At 36.7% G+C, this 17,554-nt stretch overlaps 1 protein-coding gene across 1 annotated transcript in view; it reads right to left on the bottom strand.

Annotated features, from left to right (window-relative positions):
• Window positions 1-17,554, bottom strand: part of wwox (WW domain containing oxidoreductase) — a 251,974-nt gene that overhangs the window by 226,864 nt on the left and 7,556 nt on the right. The window contains exon 5 of the mRNA XM_065291319.2: window positions 3,485-3,591. Within this exon, the coding sequence (XP_065147391.1) occupies window positions 3,485-3,591 (107 nt within the window). The remainder of the gene's footprint in view (window positions 1-3,484; window positions 3,592-17,554) is intronic.

Below are 17,554 nucleotides of genomic sequence, written 5' to 3'. Positions count from 1 at the left end.
CCTTTGCCTTGTATCTGTGTTGCCTTTTTTTTAGCAACAACGGAAGCAATTTTAAGCAAGTTAATTTTAATGCCACTAATTTCATTAATGCATGATTAACGCAACACGCAATTTCAGTTTGACCCTTGGTCTAGCCCACAGCGGATGAATTGAGACGCAGCAAGTGACCCGGGCTGTCTAGTTGAGTCGGAGGTTTTCATAAAAATAAGAACATTAAGCTCTCATCTAGCAAATCCAATGATCTAAATCAGGGGTCTCAAACTCAAACTGGCATGGGGCCATTTCTAAGGCTATGTTTACATTAATGCGTTTATCCTTTAAAACGCGTTACTTTTGCTACTTTCATCTACACTACATCATCGTTTTTGACCCTCATAAACGGATTCGTTCGCAAACGCTGAAGACCCTGTTTTAGTTTGAGAACTCAGACGTTGCTCTGAGTGTAAATGAACATAGACGGAGTCTTATGTAAACGAACAGCTGATGTTAACGTGACAGCGCATCATTTTCAAAGTAAAAATTATTTTATTCATGTAAATGTTGGTTTGCAACGGAGGTTTTGCCAAAAATAGTAAACATCTACCAACCAGCTATTATAAACGCTATATCGGATTGTTTTAACATGTATCCTTAGATAATGTCTGTTTTATATTAATGTTTGAGTATTGTTGGGTTTAATGTGTTTATGTTTTGTTTAAATTTAGTTAGCTTACGAAAGATAGACTGTCATTTTAAATGCCATATAGGCGTTGTAAAGGCCAATATGAAGGGAGAATTGTAATGGGTCAGACATTATTTTTGAGTTTAATTTAAGTTTTGTTTGCTACTTTAAAATGAATTTCGTTTCAGATAATTAGTCTCTTAATTTTAATCGATGTTTTGTTGATAAGTTTTGTGAATATAAATTGATAAAAACAATAAACTCAACGTCATTAATATATAATGCTTGTTTAGGCGCTTGCGCTTTTAGCTATTCTGTGTTGCTAGCGGAGGACGTGCACGGACCTCGTACACTTTTAAAAATTAATGAAATAAGCATTTCTGGTAGGCTAAAAAGCAATACTTCACCTCTTACTATGTTTGATTGAAGTTTGCATTTGCTAAAATTTATTTTTGCTTCAAGTTCGCTACTGTTAGTACTGTTCACTTGAATGCTTTCTTTTTAAATCATAAAGACCTTTATGTTTAGTTATAAAATCAAAATTAACCTATTAATCATATTAATATGTTGTAGGGGGGAGATAGACTTTCCCAAACACATTTTTATAGGTTCAAAAATAGTGTCTGTTATAGTTGCCAGCAAAGGACCCAGGTATGACTTTTTGTCAATATCGCACACTCCTAGGCTGCGTAAATGCGCAAAGGTAAGCTATTATTAGAGTAATAAGTTATTTTACACTTTTATGCGCATGCCCAGTTACATGATTGGTCATGTTTCATGGGTTTATGGTGGTGTATAGTGTGGATGAAGATTCTTTTTAAAATGCCAGTATAAACGAGGATCGTTTTCATTTTAAAATGCCGTTTTAAAACGCAAATGCTCTAATGTAAACATGGCCTAAGACAGACATTTCATCGGGGGGGGGGGGGGGCACAAAGCTATTTAAATGTTACAAAAGGTACTATATTTCTGTAAATGTCATGTTTATTTTCTATTATTTAATGTATAATAATACTTAAAAATATATAAGCAGTGGTTTTATCTTTTTAAAATACATTATTTTATAAAAGTAAGTAAATCTTTTCTTAACCTTATCTTAAATAACTAAGACCTGTTAAAACCTTGCACTAAACTAACAAAATTAATTCCTGTATAGATTTATAAACTATTATAAAAAAATTCCACCAGTAAGTGTTTCTGTTTTGATTTATTTTTGATTTTTTTCAGTCACATTATTGACTTCATTATGTTCTTTGTTATTTCAGATTTAATAAATTTTCTATTATATGTGGAACAATATTAATAAGTGAAAGTGATACCAAAACTTTTGAATGGGTAGTCAATGTTACATAAGCTAGTTGGACAGAAAATAATAATAATACTGCTCTATGTGTAACCGAATAGTAAGCTATAATAATATATAATCCTTCATTATATATAGCTGTATACATACTTTTATCTTCTGTACATTTCTCCTCATCTTTTCTCTCTTCTTAACCAGGGCACTTTGATTGCTCTTTTCTTATCTGTAGTTTAAAATGTGTTGCATTACATCTATCGCTCTGCCTCCCTTCCTATGCGGTGTCTCCATTAGAAGCTGTGACTTGTTGATGTGAACTAACCCCATCGCAGCTCTTCTCTGAGTATCCACCCGGAAGTAACAAATCTCCTCTGGACAAACGCTACAAAGTCCAGACCAGATTAGCTGATTGCATGGTTACAATGATATGATTGACGCAAGGTTTAGTTGAGGAATTAAAATCCGATTGTGCATTGCGTTATCCTCGACATCACAGAACGCATGGCTCATGGCTGTGTAGCAACGGGTGACGCGACCCACGCCACGGAGCGCAATTTCCGCTCCCGAGCACTTTGGAAAGTAATGCTTTGACTTGTTTTAATGCGTTGTTAGACGCGACATGTGAACGAACCCTTAAACGTTTAAATCAAAAATCAAACGAATATAAAACAAAGTGAATAAAAATCTTTCTGTGGGCCAGATTATGTTATATTTTTGAAAGGTGACGCGGGCCGCAGAGAGGGGGAGGGTGGGCCGGGAGTTTGAGATCACTGATCTAAATGGTCATTAAACATCTAAAATAATTTTTATCTGCACGTTTCCTGAGAGGTGGTGTACCATCCCAAATCCTTATTCTAAAGCAAAGATTTGTCTTCATTCACTCGCTCATATTTTGGTTTCGTTTTTAAGGCATGCAGAAATGATAGAAAATAGACTGCAGGACTTGCTTGATGTTAAAAGAGTTATTAAGAGTGACAAGACTCTTAATAGACAAACATTAGTAAATCACGTTGCGTGAATCATTTAAATAATCTCCTCCCATACATTTTGTGTCTAAAAGGCAAATTCCTAAAAATGCATATGCAATAAGGGTCAGTCGCAAAAATAACTAGACCACACCTTTTCAGCACAAATTATCCATCTTTAGTAAATCCGAACAGTGGTTATTTTATGACAAAATAAACCTTTAGCTTGGATTTTACAAACAAAGTCCCATTTTTGCAGCATTGCATTTTAAGTATAGTAACATACTACAAACTGTCTTCTGATGATTTTGTATAGAGCATGGAGCAACTACATATGATAGGATTGCAGTCACTTGTGATATTCCATAAAAATCAGTAAGCTTTATAAAATGGCAACACACTAGGTTTTGGAACAAAGATTATTCTCAAAGATCTAATTCTGTGACTTGTAAAAGGCAAGATATCAGCTAAGCAAAACCTGATTTATGAAATGTAAAGGTCGCGAGTGATGATGTAGGGCTGCAGAGGAACTTTATGTATGCATGTCTTCAAACTCACCCACTCCTCTGTGATCAGACTCACTGCTTTAATGGCACGACTTTTGTTTCGGCAGGCTAAGATCACATGGGCGCCGTGAAGAGCGAAAGATCGAGCAGTCTCAAAACCTGCAGAAAAGACAAGGGTGGGTGGAAGAGGGGTTGTAGAAAAAGAGAAATGACATGATTGAGATAAGTCCGTTAACTCTGATAACTTTGCAGCACTGTTATTTGCAAATGAAACTGAGGAGAGGGTGAACGGGTGGCGAGAAGATGAGCTGGGGTTCCATATCTCTGTTCCATTCTCCATCAAACAGAAAGCCAAAGGCTCTTCTTTAAGATACTCAATCAAGTCTTTTTTCAAGAGATGAATGAGATCAAATTAAAGCAGAGAAACTCCAATAGGTTCTGTGGAGATAGTGAAATGAAAAGGAACGGACCAAGGACGCGACCTTGTGGCACCTTTGCTATAAGAAACAAAAATGTTAAAGGTAGAAACACATAGCAGGATTAAAAAGCTATTTTTTTTCAAAAACAACCACAGAATGTAGTTTGTAAGAAAAAAAATTCATGTTAAACCATGAAGCAGTTCAAAGCTAGTACGATAAGAAGTTTCATCACAGAGTGACAGAGATACTTTGACCTCATTAATTTCTTCAAATTAATTTCCAAAAACTGCCAGTCTAAATAGGTCAGTCAAACTCAAAAGGTAGAAACAATGATCTAAATTATGCGGTACAGGCAGGCAGAAACACAAGACATTTGCTTCACAGAAAAAGGTTATATTTAGGGGGGACTTGGGGTATTGTTTTGGCTGGTTTTGCTGACCTGCCTTTTTGCATTGTGCCTTTGATTACACCAAGTGTGTTTAAAGTTTCTCTTAAGCTGGCATCAGCACTTTATCACCCGGAGTGGGCACCAGTCATAAAGGTACACGTGTCTCAGAATAGATGCGGGAGGAAAAAACCTTTTCATAACAATGGCTCAAGTTTGCAAGTGCGACATTAATTATCGGGTTTAAAAAAATCAGAGGGAATTTTAGATAGAGGTACTGGTATATTTTGCCATCATACGAAGGGGAAAAAGGTCAAATCTCTAAATTCGTCCCACAGTGCAACGTAGTGTTAAGAAGAAATGCTGTACTGTCTGCAGGACACTCAATCTTTGTAGCCATTTTTTTTTTTCAAAAATGCATCTTGACACTTCCACTCATTAAATCATGAGCTTAATCATAGAAAACTGTCTGAAAATGCAAACAGATCCTCTCTTTATGCAGGCCACTGTTGTCATAAGCTCCTATTAATGTAAAGCGGAATCAAACACGAGAATAAATTGGGCTTTAAGTGAGTCCCTTGACATTCGATGGCTGGAATGCTCATCTACCAGCCAGCAAGTGGATTAGATGTGCTGTGTCGCTGCGTGGCTGTTCCCCCGTGCGGCTGCGGTTTACTGGCTGGCCTGCCCGATCCCTCTGACTGTGAAATAACCCTTGGCCATGCTGCTTGTAAAACATATTACACTGTCATGGCTCAGAAAAGACCTGACAGGCCAACACGGCTCAAACAGAGAGGTATGACTCAATCGCTCTGTGAACCACTCCGACGCAGGGAATTATGGGTATCAGTGGATATGAAAGTTGACAGCTGTCACTGATGCTGAGTGACATTTGCACACATATCAGAAGTAGTTTTTTCCACTACAGCACTGAAGTTTACTCATGAGATGGAGGCCTAAAACAAGACTTAAACTACACCATTTTAATTGGGAGAACTTTCAGCTAATGTGGCTAATACATACAGTATATATTATTTTTTTACATGGCAGTAGTGATAAAGCAAAGCAACTTGGTTTTGCAAGTCAATTCAACCTACTATTCTTAGTTTGGGAATAAAAAAGTTGACATAACTTATAAATTCAAGTTGAAATTGTTTAACTAAATTATTTAAGTTAAAGTAACATAAAAATTAGGGCCGGGACTTTAACGCGTTAATTAAGATTGATTAAGTACACAAAAATAACGAATTTGGTCATTTTTTACGCATTTTAATCACACTTATTTTTGCACCGCGGAACGTTTCTCACTGGATGAGTTTCGGCGGACCGATTATACTGGAGCACCAACTAGTGTTCATGACTTCAGACAACAACAAACCACAGTGAACATAAACCAAGGTTTTGCACGCTCACCACACGGCCGAAATGAGATAAGACGTGGTCCGTCATGTCTGGAGGATAGCCAGTTGATAAAACACTTTTACGTGAGAACTGTAAGTGGACTTATGTTTTGGGTTTATTTAAGCCTGTTATTGTATTAGTCTATAGTTCTTGCAATTTTAAAGTAAGTTAGCTGGTGATTTTGTTGTTTGAGCAACCTGCTAAGGTTTCACGTGCTTGTTGATTAGATTTAATTGTTGAGCGCTCATGCTCACTTTATTTTTGTGCATTATTTACATGCTACAGTAGTTACACTCCTTTAAGATAATGTCATTAATAGTGGGAAATAATCAGTTTTTAAAATTTTTGCGCTATCTATCATCATTCGCCAGACGATCTACAACATCTGCTTTAGTTTGTGTTTATTAACCCTTTAGTTTCACTTCATCACGCAGCTATTCCCGTTACAGGTAAAAAAAAAATATTCATTAATAATGTATGTGCTCATTTTTTGTCATAGTTTCTTCAAAATGAAGTTTTATTTGAGTGTTTTAAAAAGAAAAATTTTATTAATTTATTTTATTAAAATATTTAAATTTTCATTATGATGCATACGCCCCCGCCCATTTGATTGCCACGCCCTTGGCCCCGCCCACCCGCCAACCCTACCACCTTAACTAACACATTTTTGGCAGGAAACCCTGAATGGTATACTAATAACCCATGCGAAAAAAATAACTTCTCACTGTTCTCAGGTCAAATATTTATATGCGATTAAAATGAGATTCATTTCGATTAATTAATTACAAAGCCTCTAATTAATTAGATTAATTTTTTTATCGAGTCCCGGCCCTACAAAAAATATGTTTTGATTTGACAAAAATGCTGCGTATTTTTTTACAGTGTACTTGAAATAAATATTAATATTTAATTACAATGTGACAATACCATAAATCTTCGGAGGGGTGATCTAATGGTATTTTATGAATTTTGACTTATTAACACAGTTAAAGAGTTGGATTTCCAATGCTAAACATGGACAAAGTTTCCAAAAAAACATCTGGACATATATGACGGAGTATGTTTGTGCCGAATACACTTTGTCGGGGTTCTGCAAGTTTCTGAAAACAATTTACGTCTACTGATTTCGTTGCATAACAAGTGTTGAAAGTACACGGAAATTCATAATACTTACGACTTTTGTAACATTCGTATGTTTTTTACTGGGGTTGGGGTTAGGCCAGGGGTGGGGATTCCTGGTCCTGGAGGGCCACTGTCCCACAAAGTTTAGCTCCAACCCTAATCAAACACACCTGAATGTCATTTCCAAGTCATACTGAAGCCTTTGATTGGGATTTTCAGGTGTGTTTGATTAGGGTTGAAGCTAAACTTTGCAGGACAGTGGCCCTCCAGCACCAGGAATGCCCACCCCTGGGTTAGGGGCAAGAGAATGCTGCGTACACACCAAACGTGAAGCATCGCGTTCCTTGCTGCAGATTACTCGTGGGCTTCGTGCCATTTTAATTTTTCAATATTTTCAACTTGCGCACAAGTGCGTTTTCGTGGCAATCATTAGGATCCCCAAGTTTGAGTCTATTTGCGTCCTTGCATTGAGTTTGTATGTAATCTACTCATGCAAATTGTTGAATTCCCGTTTGATGTGCATGTTTGTAAGAGGTGGGGTTACTTTTTTTCTAGTAATAAAACAATTTTGTACGATTCACTTTATACGAATTAGGCTTCTTATAAAAAAAATGACAGATTCAAACTTTTTTGAATTCAAGTCTTTTTCCGCACAATGCACCTCATAGGGTTTGCCAACACATGCACACATATGTAAAAACCTTTGATTGATAGTCTGGCCCTCCTCTACCACGCAAACTAACCGACTTTGACAGCGGTCACGTGATTCTCGGCGACAGAAAGCCTGCACGATAGCGCGGATTAAAATGAACTTTAATTAGATTATGTTTTAATCTGATTTTCATTAAAAGGTAACTAGGAGGCCTAATTGTGAGGAGAGAGCAAAGGAGTATTACCTATTAAAACTCAAAATTGGAGTAGGATAAGAACTCCTCTCTGACAAACCAAGCATGGAATTAAATTTTATGACACCTTATTAGGATAATGGAGAGCTGCGAGTATCTCCCTGCCTGAGAAACAGACACCAAAATAAAAACAAGAAACGTGAGAATTGAAATGTTTCCTTGTCAGTAAAGCGCAAGCAAAAAATAGCAATTTTATAAGCAACACCCGTAAGACTGCAATTAAGCATCTTGCTTTCTTCGCACAGAGACTTATTAATAAAAAGTGTCGCATTAGTGTTGAGTAAAAGAGCGACTCTCCCAGTCACCTTGTAAAAATTGTGGCGGTTGTTTAGCTTGAAGTGTGAATTAATCAATGCTGTTGTTTTTTGTAATGGAGAACAAATTAGAACATGTTTAACGACAACAGAGACCTGCCGTGTATTATTTATGGAAAATACGAGGGGCTTGACATTAATTTGGACGTAATGACTTCACTTGTTCATCAGAATGGCAGAGAGACCATGCATCCTTACAGAGAGAGAGAGATCCAGCATGCACTATAAAAATAAAAAAACATGGCTGTTTTAAAATTGAAAACTCGTGTCCTAAACAGTTATATGAGCACTACATTTAATTTATTACAGTTTATATGTCCTACTGTATATGGATTGACTTTATAAAGGGTCGTTATTTAGAAATCAAATTGATCCACAGTTGAGAAGGTGGGTGGTAGAGTAAATAAAGCTTTGAGATATCAGTGTTGTTTCTGTAAAGACAGGATGGTTCAGAGATAACCTCTGGGTCAGCTGATAGTTGTATTGTTCTGCTAATTTTCTTCTGCGGGTCACATCCTGGTCTTAACTGGACATGTTCATTATGGAGCAAAAAATGGGGGGAACAATCCAAGATCAACAAAGAGCTGACAAATCTCCAAATTTCCTTACACTAACTTCTGTCCTAGATTCTTGTTTTGTCTGGGTTTTATTTTGCAGCATTATTTGACAAGTTAAACCAGAAAGTGGAGAGGAATTATGGTACAGTATGTTATTTAACAAGTTGCAGGCAAGATTCAAAGCTCTATTATTTAAAGGGACACTCCATTTTTTTTTTTGAAAATATGCTCATTTTCCAGCTCCCCTAGAGTTAAACATTTGATTTTTACCGCTTTGGCATCCATTAAGCCGATCTCCGGGTCTGGTGGTAGCACTTTTAGCATAGCTTAGCATAATCCATTGCATCTGATTAGACCATTAGCATCACGCTCAAAAATAACCAAAGAGTTTCGATATTTTTCCTATTTAAAACTTGACTCTAATGAACCTATTATTTTTAAAAAGTGAAGTGTTCCTTAAAACGAGCATCAAAGTTCAGCGTGACTTAAGCATGCACATCAAATACTGTTGCATGACTCCAATATGTTCACAGACACCACACTGTAAAAAGTGTTTATGTGCCTTAGTAGATTTAACAAAAATAAAATGAGTAAACTGTATTAAAAAAAAATTTATTCTTGTTTTTTAATCAAAATGTGAGTTTAAATAACATAAAAAGTTGAATAAGTTGAGTATTTCTAAATGAACAATTTAACTAGTTAATTCAGTTTTATTTTATCATGTATAATCCACTTAAATTTGTAAGAAGGTAATTAACTTAATCATTTTGTGTTGAAACTTCATGAATGATTTTAGTAAACATAGCTAACTAGGCAGTAGACTCGTAGTTCCCAGCATGCTTTGCATTGGACTGCATTTGAACAGGGTGACATTTTAATTTAAACGCTATTTTATGTGAAAGAAAGACTTTTTAGTGTTTAATGTTCATTTATTTTCCAGATTTAGAAGAGTTTCTGTTTCATCTTTGAGTTTTGTAGTTATCATTGTTCAGAAGACTGGTACTTGTGCATAGACTGCATACTGAAGTATGTCGCGCTTTACAGCTGCCCAAAACTAAACTGGGTGGGCGCGTTGATTGAATAAACAATTTGTGCCCTCATCTCACAAAAAGATGAAGTCTAATGAAGTCAATGTTTATGGAAACAACAACAAACCATAAAAAAGTTACCTGTGCAAAGAAAAGTATATTAAACTGAGTAATACTAGAACTATTAGTTACGTCAACTTAATTTTGTTGCGTTTGTATTAAGTAATATTACAGTGTTTATTTTAAGTTAGATTTAGGTATTACTTTTTACAGTGGATGTACTGTAAAAAACTAAACAAAAACTTAAAAAAGTAAGCGTTCATGCTACCTAAAAATGTTGAGTTAAATTACCTTAAAAATATTAGTTAACTCAAAATGTTTAAGTTGAAATAACTCAAAATGTTAAGGCAGCATGAACACTTTTTTGTGTACAATGGGCCATTTGTAAATCGTAAAGACACATTTGCAGCAGAGTGACGAATGGCTTTACAAGCGATAATATAGAGGATAATTAGTGCAAGAGAATTTTCTGTACGCAATTATTGGTGCAATAGCGACCCACTATAAATTCCTCTATCTTAGTTCCCATTAGTTTTTTTTCCTTCTTGATTCTACCTTCAGGGTGGAACTTATGGTCATATAGCATTGGGGGGACAAAGGCAGACCCAGTGAGCAGCAGGTGGGGTGAGATATATATTTTGGGGTTAAAATAGGAAGTCTGGTGTTTCCATCGGTCTGCGGGGAGCCTTAATTTACACCATTAATAACCCCCCCATCTTCATTTGGGGTTGGGGGAGGCGTTGTCATGACCCAAAGTGAAATGTATGGTTTGTAATTACCGGAGTGTGAGGAGAGGAGTTCCACCTGACCAGCCCCACGCCGTTCTATTACCCCGCTGCTTTTGCCCCTGACTGCCCTTTGCCGCCCTCCCCTCACGTACTCCGTCTTTGACCCCCAAGTGGCCTCGGCGAAATCCCAGTACCATTTTTCATTGTGCCATTGTTTGCATCGGTCACACCGTCCCACACGGCAACCCCTTACGCCAGTCTTCGTGCTTAGCCCCTGCCATCTGCAAATCCAAAACTGGAATGCCTTTACTTTCATCAATGTCATTGTTAAAGACAGAGACTGAGGGATAGAGAGAGAGAAAGAGAGAGAGAGAGAGAGAGAGAAATGGCTGCAGAGAGTCATCATGCAACTTTAATATCTCTGCTCTCTGAAAAATAGTAAAAGTCAACGGATCCATAAACCACTTGAGTTCACACTCAGCCACTCCTTACCATTTTAAAAAGCTTCCCTCTTTTAAAAGCTAGTAAAGGCCTTAAACATATATATGCATTCAGGCCGCTCGCCGGGGTGGTATTGAGATCGTAATCATTATCGAATCTTTTATCCCCAGTTGTAATTTTCTTGCATGTTACATCAGTTTTTGCCGTGCTTTGTGAATTTCATCCAAGGTTAATAACGCTCAATAATTTGTCTAACCAACCATACCAGGTGTTCATTACAGAACCAATAAACAGATTAATCAAAACCGGACATGAAACGCACATTAAAAGCCTCAGATTCTATTTCCTCTGACACTCAGTATCAATAACAGCCTCCACGGGCACAATGGAGAGGATAAAACAAAGGAAAATACTTTGTTCGGCATTTATAACATTTTGGTGTAACTAAAATTATATAATGGATAGTTTTGTTTGTGCATATCAATCCAGCGGCACTAAAATACACAATGCATTTAAAATGTTATTGTATAACGGCTTTCACAATGCATAATGTTTCAAAGCTTCTTTATAGAAAATGCACATTTATGTCAGAAAATAAAGATTGTTAGCAGAAAATGACAAGTGTTTACATTTAGCAAATTTAATGCATGTACTATAGCAACAGTAAGTGATGATGACAGTTTTCTATGATAAGGAAGGAAATATAAATTGAATCACAACCAACTTTTTAGTTGCCAAATAGCTTTACATCACACCCGTGAATCATGATTTGCTACTTGCTCATCAGTGTCAAGTGGTATTAGTGAAAGTGGACAGTCTTATTCAAAAGAGCATTTGATAGGATGAACAACAATGTAGTGCAGGATGAGTGTTAAATATAAAAATGTATACATTTCTTAACAGACATGTTTACATGCGCCGGTTTCTTTTTTTGCCAGTGGGCGTTCATCACAACATCAAGCAATGCTTAGGTTACTTAGCTACGACACCGATGCTCTGGAGTGCCCACACGATTTTAAAAAAGAGGAAAGTGGCGCATTTACTGCATGGTTTTCACCCAAAATGTGCAGCAAATGAGCATATGTGCTTGGCCATTTCAGTGGGTGCTCAAACCCAGCCCCCGAGCACCCACAGAATTGGCGCATATTTGCATGCTGTAGCACCATCCCTCAAACAACACTTGGTTCAAGTGAGAAATCTTTTTTAGGTTATAATGTTTCGCGCTGAAAATGCATTATGAAAGTGTACTGGTAATGCACATTAATACTTTTTCGCAACCTTGAGTGACCAAGAGAAAGATATCTTGCCTCATTGTTCCGCCCCCAAGCCAGAGGATCATCACTGACATCAGTTGCCTCCCTTTGCAAATAGAGCACTAATTCTGAGTCTGCTGGCCGTTTGCGTTCACACGAACTTGAAGACATCTTGCTGTGCGAGATTGTAATTTATATATTTCACCACCGCGGTTGTGTGGTGTTTATTACGACCCTCACAGCCGTAATAATTACACACTCGGACAGAGTATTTACCAAACAGAAATGCACATCTTGGGAGCAAAATTTGTTTTTACCCCAATCCATATTACCACTATTATCCACTAGGTGGCGCTCTTACACAACTTATAAACACTGAAGCATCCACTTATCCAAAAACAGTAAAAAAATCTGTGTATGTTTTGTAGGGCTGGGTATTGTTTAAAATCTTTCGATCCGGTTCCTAACGATACTTTTTTCGATACCATATGTTTTAAAATCCATTGAAACATTAACAAAAATACATTAAACACACAAGTTTTATTTTTCACCTTAATTTAAACAAATTCTGGTAACACTTCTCACTCAGAGGAACATTATTAATAAAACTGGTTGTGCTTTTTGGATAGGGGTGCACCAGCAGACACACTTATCTTTTTTTTTATGAAAATAGGGGGAGAAATGAAGAAATTAAGAATATAATTAACACTGCTTTATTTTATGAAATGTAACATGGTCTTTAGCTTTGAACTAACAGTATTTAAATAAGTGGGTTCATTATAGCTGCAACTTTGACAAAAAGTTAAAATATTTAAATGGGTTTTACTGGGAAGATTTGAAGAGTTTGGTTCCAAAACGCAATAAACGCCATTTTTGAAAAAAATGAGTTACTGCCAGAACCAGTATTATATCAGGTCAGTATTAAAAAGTAAATTCTTAATTTTACGCAAAATCCAATATCCGCCGTGTTATTCTGTCATCTTTTCTCCCTTTTTTCCCAAAACGCAATAAACGCCGCTCCTCCTTTTTTACAGAATGCCATAAATCCACTCCACAGATTACAGCGCACCATTCACGCAATGTAAACAAACAATGGCGGCGCGCTGAGTAGACGGAGTCCTAGTTTTCCTCATCTACTTTGTACTTCATGATCAACAAACAAACAAAAACAAAATAATACTTTAATAGCATTGATAAACCTGTGATGGAAACGTAAGTCATTAACATCTAATAATTTACGCAAGAGGCACTTTGGGAGACGATCACTTGTTTGCCCGGACCGACAGCATCAAGTTTCTGTCATGATAACACATTGACCCCAGGGGATCTTATGAAAAACTTTCCATAATTTTACTCAAAGTCAACGAAAATCGAGCCGGACCAAAACATTTTACAGCTGATCGCTGTGAAAAACGTTAAGCGAAGACGTCAAGTATAACCGCAGCAATGACAGTGTTCTTAATATCACAAAGTAAGTGTTTTGATTAATGACATTAATGTTTATTTTTTTAATCAGTGTGTACAACTGTTCAACTAAATGAATATAACATGGCGAAGATGAATGCACATTTATATAGGCGATTGATTCAATAGATTTATAGCATTTTGAATAAAAACTTGTCATGGATTTATTGCATTTTGTGGAAAAAATAATCAGTTTTTATAATAAATCTTTGAAAATCAAGTTACGGATTTGAATTTTTTATGTTTTTATAGCCTAAAGATGCTATGTGAAAGTTTGTAACAGAAAATAGTGGTTTTCATCTTGACACTTTCTTGGTATAGAAAACACGTTTTTACCAAAATTTGTCAAAATGGATTTATTGCGTTTTGGAACCAAACTCTTTATTTGTAAGCATGTTTGTATTTTTTGTAAACAAAGAACTGTAATAATCAACTTCGTAATGATCAAAATATTAAACACATTTGGGATTTTTAAAATGAGTAGAAAATGCGTTAAATGTCATTTCATTCAAATGAAATTAGCAAACCAGTTAAATGGGATTTTAGTTTGTTTTAATTAACGAGCCAGGCTTGTAAGCAGTGTTGGGCTGCGCGTGTGCGTCAATTTTAAACCATAGACTGTAAAAAATAGGTTTAAACGCATCGTCCATTTTGGGAGATGAGGGCATGAAGGCTTTGCGATGCGGAGAGACAGGCGTGAGTATTTCATAAGCATTGAGAGACACGCGCTGTGCGCGTGGGTCAAGTTTAAAACCTTGTCGAGACTGTTGTAGGATACGCGCGCAAGGAGTCTTGCCATGCGGAACCAGGCGCGAGTGAAACAAGCAGAGACACAGGCTGCGCACGTGCTTTAAATTGAAACCCCTCGTCACTTTAGGAGAAGCGCCGTTTTGGTTGACGACGACGACGTGCCTTTCACGGAGACAACACAGCCATACTTGTGCTAACTCTATTGGTAAGACAACTGTCACAAAGACTTTCTGTATATTTGTCATTGAATCCTTTCTACACTTGTGTTGGGTGACTGCGAGTTGGACTGCGAGTTTTTTCAGAAATCCTCCCCGTTACGTGGTGGTGGACAGCCAATCGCCGGCGTTTTAGGTCCTTACACGCAAGTATAGGCTCTCACAGACACAGCTGCTTGGCTTTTGGAATTGAAATTTGGCACCGAAAGATAAATCATTTTTTGATACTCAAAGTATCTGAGTTTTTCCTTCGATACCATAAAAGTATCGACGTTCGATACCCAGCCCTACATTTTACAATAATATACACCCCCAAAATCCTGGTGTATATTATTGCTTAAATATATATATCGTGAATTTTAATACAGTGCAAAGTCTAAACAATGAAATAACTTTCCCCACTATTAAACATTTATCTCGTCAAATAAAGGAAAACGTTTCTGTGACAATGACAAGTTTTTACACCAATCCATATTACTGCTATTATCCACTAGGTGGGGCTCTTACAGAACTTCTAAACACTGAAGCATCCACTTATCCAAAAACAGTAAAACCTTTATGTATCTGATCTCTGACAAAAGTCCTTAAAAAAAAAACTACCCATATTTGAGAGGTGATAAAAAGAGAACAAATGATGAAACTTCTGTTCTTTCATTTTATATATTTTATGATTATATTTAAAGAAGAACATTTGGAAGGCATTAAACTTTTGTAAAAATCATAAAAAATGCTGGTGTTGGCTGGCAACTTTGTTTTAAACCCCTGGTGGGAAAAGAGTTAAAGGGGACATTTCACAAGACTTTTTTTAAGATGTTATGGGTGTAACGATACATCGTGCGATTCTGCTTGCTATGCTTCTCAATGAATTATACTTTCTAAATAGCCGTAGTACATGAAAAAGTTGTGCATAATATCGCCATTGTGATTCAGAATCGATATTGGCCATGTATTAAAGTGTTATTAAAGTTTTAGCTCAAAATACCATATAGATAATTTATTATATCATGTTAAAATTGCCACTTTGTAGGTGTGAGCAATAATGTGCCGTTTTTGGGTGTGTCCTTTTAAATGCAAATGAGCTGATCTCAGTGGAAAGCAGTGCCATGGTTGGATAGTGCAGATTAAGAGGTGGTATTATCACCTTCTGACATCACAAGGGGAGCCAAATTTCAATGAGCTATTTTTTCACATTCTTGCAGAGAATGGTTTACCAAAACTAAGTTACTGTGCTGATCTTTTTCACATTTTCTAGGTTGATAGAAGCACATGGGACCCAATTATAGCACTTAAACATGGAAAAACTCAAGATATTCATGATATGTCCCCTTTAAGGTCGTTTTAATGCAAGGTTAGAGCCAGTCCATCAGTGAATGATGCCGAACAGATCAGTGGTAATTTCTCACAAACAAACAGGGCCGATCTTATCTGTAGGAGGAAGAAGCACCATGTTACCTCATTTAGGATCCTTTAGTTGAGAGAGAGAGAGAGAGAGAGAGAGAGAGAGAGAGAGAGACCCGGCGACACAGAACTGGTGAGAGGGTACAGCAACACTGTCATCAAAATTCAATTAAACTGGAAATACATAGCAGGCATGGCATTTATTAAGAAACATAAAACAGAAGATTTCCCGTCAGAACGGCCTCTTATTCATCCCCTGTGCCACCTTATACACTCCATTTCCTGTTCTGACACTGAGCTTTTGCAAAACATAACAAGGATATGAGGTTCAGAGCGAGCTCTCAGACAGCGACACAATGTGCCATGACCGTGAGAGAATGCATCCGGTGTTTCAAAGCAGGTGACAAAAGTTGTTTTAAGGTCTGTTGTTTTGTTAAAATATGGCATTAGAATTTGGGTTTTACTTTTAGGTAAAAAATGTAACTTATTTTGTGCCACTTACATCATCATAAACTATTTCCAAACAGGTTTCTTCATAGTCTGCCATTGGAAAAACAAACAAGCCGTCTCACACATTGAAGATATTGGTTGAAACAGATGTTATAACAATGACGGCCTACTCAGGAACATCACAAACCAACATGTTTAGACTTTTCAAATCGATTTAAGAACGGAATAAGAGAAAGCATTTTAATAAACCCCTTACATTTAAACACCTCTCTCTATAATTTTCACACAAAAACTTCTCAAAGTGCCGCAAGGAAAACGTGCCATCTCTAGCAAATAATATCAGCACCCGTGGCTGCACTCGCAAGTTTGCCGCCTCATCCATAAGAACCGATGAACTGAAATAGGAACAGTGTAAATATAGAAGCCCATAAACGTACACATGCATCCACGTCTTCAGCTCTGTGACTCAGAAAGACAAACAGAGGCACGTTAGAGCACCGTGACCGCCACAGAGCATCCATCACCATCAGAGACAGGCCACCACCATCACCCAATGACTTCAACGATACACCTGCTCGACAAAAATAACCCCACGCTACACGCTCGACTTAGTATAACTGACTATGTCTTACATTAAAGAAATACGTTTCTGACTAGGTATTTATTTTGATGACAAAAATAAAGTGCATCCAAATAGACGATATATGATTTATTTATGACTATCTGAACAAATAAAGGTGTTTCTTAGGAGAAAAATAATACAACTTGAGAATGTTTGAGAAATAGCTGCTTATAGGTGGAAAGTTTTAGAAGTTTATACAAGTTCCTTCGCAGTATTTTGGTAATAAAACAACAATTTATGTCACATTTCCCCCAAACTAAATCATCACAACTATAATTGGTTTATAAATAATTTAAATAAATTTAAAATAAGAATCACAGATGCTTTTGTTTGAAAACAAACGTTAAACGTAGTAAGAACATAAAAAGAGAGATCTATATTTTTTATATCTATATTTCATTTTGTCTAAGTTTCAAGTCTAAGTTTGTCCATGAACGAAACACATTAAAACCAAAAACTTCACAGGTCTCAGGTCAGGTGCTGTTGGGTGTGTGGTGACGTGGCGTTTGAGTGAAGTGAACGGCACTTTAGATGGTAAATAACTTTTAGTTGGTTCAATAGAGGAGAATTAAGGAAAGCGCCCAAGTCACTAATGGGAATGAATGGGAGG

Source organism: Paramisgurnus dabryanus, chromosome 23 (assembly GCF_030506205.2).
Source record: "Paramisgurnus dabryanus chromosome 23, PD_genome_1.1, whole genome shotgun sequence".
Taxonomy (NCBI): Eukaryota; Metazoa; Chordata; class Actinopteri; order Cypriniformes; family Cobitidae; genus Paramisgurnus; species Paramisgurnus dabryanus.
This window is presented reverse-complemented; position numbering and strand designations above follow the sequence as displayed.